Source organism: Mesoplodon mirus (genome assembly GCF_964341445.2).
Source record: "Mesoplodon mirus genome assembly, chromosome: 3".
Taxonomy (NCBI): Eukaryota; Metazoa; Chordata; class Mammalia; order Artiodactyla; family Ziphiidae; genus Mesoplodon; species Mesoplodon mirus.
Window position 1 is genome coordinate 150,929,566 of NC_138978.1, and position 7,756 is coordinate 150,937,321.

Here is a 7,756-nt window from a genome sequence, read left to right on the forward strand (position 1 = left end):
TGTGTGATTATCCCAGCTCTTTTAGGATCTGAGTGTTGAGATATGTCCCCACCGAGGCACCCCACGACGACAGACAGGCGGTTAACATGGCTGAGAAACTAGACCTGCACGGAGGGCCCGCAGAAATGGGTTTCTGGCTGAGTCCTACGCGGTCGGTGGCAGCAAGGAGGAGAGGCCTAGGCGTCTGGAGCAAGGCTGAGACGGAGCAGTCCTGGAGTGTGTGAACAGGCCGGAGCCCTACCTGCCTGGCGCATCATGGTCCAGAGGCTGTGGGTGAGCCGCCTGCTGCGGCATCGGAAAGCCCAGCTCCTGCTGGTCAATCTGCTGACCTTCGGCCTGGAGGTGTGCCTGGCTGCAGGTATCACCTACGTGCCACCCCTGCTGTTGGAAGTGGGGGTAGAGGAGAAGTTCATGACCATGGTGCTGGGTGAGTCCCCACATCCTCCTTCCCTCCTGCTCCAGATATATGTCCTCTGGGGAAGTAGGGCAACAGGGCCTTTGCCCAAAGAGCTGCTTGGAAGCAGAGGTGGCTGCCTGCTGTCCCTGAGCCTGGTGGGTCAGCGTGGCTGGGGAGGGGGTGACCCTGGGCTCAGGGGGTTTGAGAGATAGAAAAGGGTACAGGGACATTCCCTGGTGACCTCTGTATCCCTGGTCCCTACGCCATGCATGGCCCACGGGAGACACTGGAGAAACTGCCCTTTGTAATTCATACCTGTGGTCTCATCTAATTCCTGCAGCAACGCTTTGAGGTTACCCATTTTACAGAGAAGATGATGGAAGCTAATAAGTGGCTAGGTGACTTAGGCCGCTGGACGGCTAGCTTAGCTGCTGATTAGTAGGGTCGGGACCACCCTCAGCCCCCACCGCCAGGCTCTTTCTTGCCTCTAGGGCAGGGGCTGGGCTCCTAACTGCGGACGAATTCTGTAAAAGCCACGGAGGGCAAATGTCATCGTCATGTGACTCCCAGGAAGAGGGGGCTCTGTCAGGATGACAGGCTCTGGGGTCAGACTGCCTGTTGAAACCATGCCTGTGCACGGCGATCACTGGTCAGTTGGGGCAGTAGTGATCCTAGTTGTGAGGAGTAAATTGGGGTCCTGTGAAGTACTCAGCACAGCCCCAGTACACAGTTGGTACCCTCCCCCCTGCCCCTTCTGGGCCCCAGCCTCCAGCTCATGCTACTTGCCCTTCTTGCAGGCATCGGTCCAGTGCTGGGTCTGGTCTCGGTCCCACTCCTAGGCTCAGCCAGCGACCACTGGCGTGGGCGCTATGGTCGCCGGAGGCCCTTCATCTGGGCGCTGTCCCTGGGTGTCCTGCTGAGCCTCTTCCTCATCCCGAGGGCCGGCCGTCTGGCGGGGCTGCTGTGCCCGGACACCAGGCCCCTGGAGCTGGCACTGCTGATCCTGGGCGTGGGGCTGCTGGACTTCTGTGGCCAGGTGTGCTTCACTCCGCTGGAGGCCCTCCTCTCTGACCTCTTCCGGGACCCAGACCACTGTCGCCAGGCGTTCTCCGTCTACGCCTTCATGATCAGCCTTGGGGGCTGCCTGGGCTACCTTCTGCCTGCCATCGACTGGGATGCCAGTGCCCTGGCCCCCTACCTGGGCACCCAGGAAGAGTGCCTCTTTGGCCTGCTCACTCTCATCTTCCTCACTTGCGTGGCAGCCACACTGTTTGTGGCTGAGGAGGCAGCGCTGGGCCCAGCCGAGCCAGTGGAAGGGCTGTCGGTCCCCTCTGTACCACCCCACTGCTGCCCGTGCCACGCCCGCCTGGCTTTCTGGAACCTGCGCACCCTCTTTCCCCGGCTGCACCAGCTCTGTTGCCGCATGCCTCGCACCCTACGCCGACTCTTCGTGGCCGAGCTGTGCAGTTGGATGGCATTCATGACCTTCACACTGTTTTACACAGACTTTGTGGGCGAGGGGCTGTACCAGGGTGTTCCCAGGGCTGAGCCAGGCACCGAGGCCCGGAGACACTATGATGAAGGTAAGGCCTTGACAGCCCGGGGCCCTGTTGTGGGAGCTGCCCTCCTGTGGATGTTCGGGTGCAGGGAGATGCCCACAGCCTGTACCTGGGCTGGAGGCTGCGCATCTGGGCCCCGATTTCCCCATCAGGAAAATGGGCCAGTGTGCAGGCTGCGTGTGCAGCTGCTCAAGGAGCACAGTGGCTTTGCTGCAGTCTCAGCAGAGCCTTGGGCTGATCGGAGAGTTTGATCAGTCATTGCCCCAACTTGATGGAGGAAGAGGCTGAGCTTATCTAAGGTCCAGAAGCTGGGCCTCGGGTTCGCCTGGCCTGAACTTCAGTGTGCCCTCTGCTCCCCTACTGACTTTCCAAATCGCCTTGCCAGCCCCTTCCAGCTCAGGCGTCTGGAATTCTGTCTTGGAGCCCACAGCAGAAATGTCTTTGTGTTCCCTCTACCCCTCCTGACAAGCTGCGCACAGCCAACCCTTAGAACATCTTCCTTTGCCCTTAGCCAGTGGCTTTGGCCACATGCCCTGAGGTCAGTGGAAGAACCTACACTCCCGTTGCTATGGGTAGAGCAGGGAATGCTGGGGAGCACGTCTGGAAAATAGCAGGTCTTGGGCAGCAGGTGCCTGTGGCTCCTAATTCTGAGCACCTCTCCCCCCGCCCATGGTATTGGGTCCTTTTTCCCCCACCCCCTGTCTGATGGCTTCTTCCCCCTCCCCACTCCAGGGGTCCGGATGGGCAGCCTGGGGCTGTTCCTGCAGTGTGCCATCTCCCTGCTCTTCTCTCTGGTCATGGACCGGCTGGTGCAGCGATTCGGCACCCGGGCAGTCTATCTGGCCAGCGTGGTGGCTTTCCCTGTGGCTGCCGGTGCCACGTGCCTGTCCCACAGCGTGGTGGTGGTGACCGCTTCAGCTGCCCTCACTGGGTTCACCTTCTCTGCCCTGCAGATCCTGCCGTACACGCTAGCATCCCTCTACCACCGGGAGAAGCAGGTACTCGCCCTGGCCGCTGAGTGGAGTGGGGTGGACGGGCAGCTGACTAGCCCAGGACCGGTGTCTGGCAAGAGAAGCTGGAGAAGGAATTCTTTGATGGGAGAGGAAGCCTGTTGTAGCCCCAGGGCCAGAGACTTGGACTGCGGAAGGAGGGTGTAGATTAGATTCTGGGAATGACTTCCTGGTGTCAGGACTATAAAGCACTTAAAGTGGATGATTGCAGGAAATGTGAAATCCTTCTCTGGAAATCCTGAAGAGTCAGGCTAGCAGAAGCCCTCAGTCAGGGCTGTGTTGTTCTGTGCAGAGGCAGGGGGCTGGATCAGATGACCTCTGGGGCACCCGGCTTCAGCAGCCAGTGAGGGAAAGGTCTGGTGTGGGCCACGCCTCTCCTTATTCAGTGGAGGACCTTGTGAGTGACCCAAACCTTGCTTTGGTCTCGGAGATGGGGAAAGCTCCTTACCGCCCCTTTCCCTCTTTCGGTTTGTCTTCCTTTTCTGTTTAATTCTCTCTTTTCTTTCCTGCCTCACTCCTTTGCCTCGTCCCCTCCCCCCGCCCCCATGGCGGATCTCTGAGCCTGATGCGCCTGACACCGCTCGCCTGGGCACTGTGTAAGTTGGGGGGCCTCCTTCCTGTTCAGCCCCACACTAACCAGCCCCTCCAGGGGCCCCCTTCTCTGGGAAGCCTCCTGACCAGGCTGTGTGGTCACGTTTGTTGTCTCCGCTGGCCTCACTGAGCTACAGCCCTGGGTGCAGAGCTCTGCCCAGAGGGCAAGAAGTTGGGGCGTCCCAAGGAAAAAGAGATGCAGCCTGGCTTCATAGGGCTTCTAGACTGTAGGAAAGACATCGTCTTCCCCTTGTAGGCCATGGGTGGGGTAGCTGGGAGGCTGGTGAAGTGAATAGGTAGCTGCAGGGGTGGGGGTGGAGGTGGGGCTTTGGGTTGGGGGAAGCTGGTCCCCGAGGCCCCTGTCAGCGCATTGATAATCTTCATCATCCTCCACGCTTTCCCGCCCTGGTTGGGGGCTTGGGCTGGTGTCCAGAAGCCAGGCTTGGGCATGTGCCAGGGAATGTGCTGAGCTGGTCTTCCCTTCAGGCTGAGAACACGTCTGTCCCCAGGGGCCTCTCCACGCTCCAGCCGCACTGATCTTTTGTGGGGTGGCAGGCAGGAGGTGAGGTCCCAGGCATGGTTGGCCCCGCACCCCATCTATGTCTGCTTTGTCCACTTCTGGCTGCACCATGAGCCTTGGGATTCCCTGGTGTCAGGCTTGAGCTCTGCCGTGGCTCCCAGTGCTAATGCAGCTGACCCTGAGAGCTCTGTGTTAGGCGCTAGTGGGCCTGGGGAAAGTGGTCAGATGAGTTCTGGCCTCGTCCTTAGATAGGAGGGAGGCTCTGGGACATTGCGGGCAGGGCAGGGACAGGTCACACTGATCCAAGGCAGACAGTGAGAAGGAACGAGAAGGCTTCGGCCTCAGCACAGCTGGACCATGGGAGTCGGGAAGAGGGCGATTCTTTCTGTTCCTTGCTTCTTCCAGGCTGAGTCTGAGGACCCTCCCTGCCCCAGGCTGGGGCCGCAGATGTCACAGTAGGGCAGCAACTCTAGCCTGGGCCTGGGACCCACAGTGGGAAGGGAGCGTCTCTCTGTGGAGGTTGACAAGGGTGTCCCAGTGGTGAGGTGGTAGGGGCAGAAGGAGGAGGGTTAGGAGCGTCTGTGTGGGGCTTTGGGGCCTGGGGGCCCCACCTTTGGACTTTGTTCCTCTGCTCTGACATGTCTCTCTGCCCACCTGTCTTCATTCTTCTGTGTCTTTCCTTTACCTTGGGGTTCTGTTCTCTTCCTAACCTGCAGTACTGAGTTTGTGTGTCACTTACTGATTCTAGGAGGGGCTAGAGGAGACCTAGACTTCTGGTTTCAGATGTCCCCTCCTGCCCCCCCTGCCCCCCTTCTGAGGAGAATCCTCACTAGACCCAGACCAAGCAGGGTCTGCTCAGTTTTCTGACCTGCTGCCCGATTTTCATTAAGGCCTAGTGCCTGGTTTCTTCTAGCCCCTGGGATAAAGGCCAGGGCCTGTTCTCCTAGTTGGGGGATCCCATGCTTGGGTACATACCTGTCCTTGTGTGTTCCCCTCCCCCCAGGTTTTCCTGCCCAAATACCGCGGAGATGATGGAGGTGGTGCCAGTGAGGACAGCCTGATGACCAGCTTCTCGCCGGGCCCTAAGGCCGGATCTCCCTTCCCCAATGGACACGCGGGTGCTGGAGGCAGCGGCCTGCTCCCTCCTCCACCTGCACTCTGTGGGGCCTCTGCCTGCGATGTCTCCATGCGTGCAGTGGTGGGCGAGCCACCGGAGGCCAGGGTTGTTCCGGGCCGGGGCATCTGCCTGGACCTTGCCGTCCTGGACAGTGCCTTCCTGCTGTCCCAGGTGGCCCCGTCTCTGTTTATGGGCTCCATTGTTCAGCTCAGCCAGTCTGTCACTGCCTATATGGTGTCGGCTGCAGGTCTGGGTCTGGTTGCCATTTACTTTGTCACACAGGTGGTATTTGACAAGAGCGACTTGGCCAAATACTCTGTGTAGAGTACTTCCAACCCACTGAGGGAGAACCTGCCTCACTGGGTCCCAGCTCTCCCTATTCCAGTCTCCCGTTGGCCCGGTAGGGCGGGGGGCTGGCCTTCCAGTTTCTATTGCTGCCAAAGTGGTGTGGCTCTCTGCTGCCTCCCTGTGGCAGTGAGGTGCATAGCTGCACAAGTAGGGGACTGGGGCTTCTTCCCTCCCACCTCTCCTCAGTCTTTGGGGCTGGCTGACTGGAAGCTCTCCAGAAGGCTTCAGTCTGGACTTCCACAAGGAAAGAAGGGCAGGGCATTTAATTAACTCTGTGCACTGGAATGCAGGCCTCTGCCGGGGGATCACCCAGGCTCAGGGTTAACAGCTAGTGTCCTGGTTGAGAAATACCCAGAGAAGGGATTTGGGGAGCCGAGTAAACTCAGCCACCTGGTCTCCTACAACCAAGGCCTCTTATCCCATAGGTTCTCCCAGTGTCGCTCTTGCATGGGAGTTTGTAATGTGAAACGCTCCTCTAACGGATTTGAAAGTATGAAAGTTACTGGGGGTCGCGGTCCCGAGGGGAGAAGGGAAGCTGCCTAGCCCCACAGCGCCACCTCTCTCCTGTTCCCCCTCCCCTGCATTTTATTAGGACTTGGCTTGTTGGCCCCTGTGTTGCCATCACAGGGACACGGGTTTTTAAATAATTAACTTATTTATTTAAGTAGAAGGGGAATCAAGGTGTTTAGGGGTTGGGTAGGATGAGGTCCCTAATGACTAGGTCCCCTGAGACGATTGGTTATTGGGCTGAGAATTGTCAGAATCTCCTTCTCCTGGAGTGATTGGTCTGGCCCCAGAACTGCCTAACCCTGAGCCTGGAAGCTCTGCTTACCCCAACTGATATCCCAAATCCTGTTACCCAAGGCGGGGAGGGCTGGGGAAAGGTGAAGGGTGGGGCTTCAGGTCTCAGCAGCTTCTGTAGCCTCCCCACCCCTCTTGGCCCTGCCGTCCCCCCCAGCTCCCCTCTGCTCCCTCTAGGACTGGGCTGATGAAGGAGCTGCCCAACCCCACCTTTCCCCACTGGCTCCACAGCCCTCTCCTTGGGGCTGTTTTGGGACCAGAAGCACAGAGTGTGGCTCCTTGAGCCTTTATCCGTCTCAGCCCCCAGGGCATATCTGTGCTTGGGGAATCTAGCACAGAAACTCAGGAGCACCCCCTGCCTGGGCTAAGGAGGTCTTATCTCCAGCGGCTTTAAGTGCCGTTTGCAATAATGTTATGTCTTATTTATTTAGTGGAGTAAATATTTTATACTGTATGTGAGCAATCAGAGTATAATGTTTATGGTGATGAAATTAAAGCCTTCTTATATGTTTAATTGGTCTTTGTGTCTTTTCTGAGCGGAAAAGACCAAATCTCTCTCAAATTACCCGCAGCTTCCTTCTCATCAGGACCGTTTTGGCAGCTTCAGTTCCCAGCACCACCAGCAGGTGGAGCCATAGACCAACACTTTTTTGTCCTTTGGCGATTGGGTGTGGCTGTGCTTCCCCAGAATTGGGGAGTCCCTTTGAGGGTGAGGGAGAGGGCGGGAGAGTAAGAAGTATAGAGAGTGGGGGCATTTTCCTTCTCAAATGGCTCGCGGTGTGGCCAAGGAGATGGAACAAGCACGCATTATCAACCACAGCAATAGGAAGCCCCTGGCATGTATGGGTGAGGATTCGACACCACTGTGCCTGGGTTCCCACCCTTTCCCACCTCCTTCACCCTTCCTGCCAGGCTCAGGTCAAGTTCAGTCTTCTCAGCCTTGCCACTTCCTCACCCCTCCAAACTTAACCGGCCTTCCTGTCCCTTAAATTCAAGTGGTCAGTATAGTTAACACCCTAGCTTTATTTTTTAAATGTTCTATGTTTTATTTAACTTTCTATTAGTTTTCAAACATACACAGGAAATGAGCCTGGTGATAATGAACCCAACATCAACATTTATTAACATTCTGCCATTTTCATTTCATCTATTTTCCCTCCCCCCTCCCCCCCCAGGGTATTTTTAAAGTATATAGCAGATACAATTTTACTTCACCTGAAAATACTTCAGAATGTATCTTTAAGAAATAGGACTTTTAAACAACTTGATCACAATACCATGAATATATTCAACAAACAGTAATTCCTTATCATCAATTACCCAGCCCATGTACATTTTTCCCCAACTGCCTTGAAAATGTCTTTTTACAGCTGGTTTGTTCAAATCAAGATCAAAGAAAAGCAACTATTAATT

At 56.7% G+C, this 7,756-nt stretch overlaps 1 protein-coding gene across 1 annotated transcript; it reads left to right on the forward strand.

Annotated features, from left to right (window-relative positions):
• Nucleotides 1-233: 233 nt before the first annotated feature.
• SLC45A3 (solute carrier family 45 member 3) lies at nucleotides 234-6,797 on the forward strand. Its single transcript, XM_082615574.1, has 4 exons — nucleotides 234-427; nucleotides 1,195-1,980; nucleotides 2,689-2,954; nucleotides 5,081-6,797. The coding sequence occupies exons 1-4, from the start codon at nucleotides 256-258 to the stop codon at nucleotides 5,516-5,518; spliced, it is 1,662 nt and encodes a 553-aa protein (XP_082471700.1). The 5' UTR covers nucleotides 234-255; the 3' UTR covers nucleotides 5,519-6,797.
• The last annotated feature ends 959 nt before the right edge of the window (nucleotides 6,798-7,756 follow it).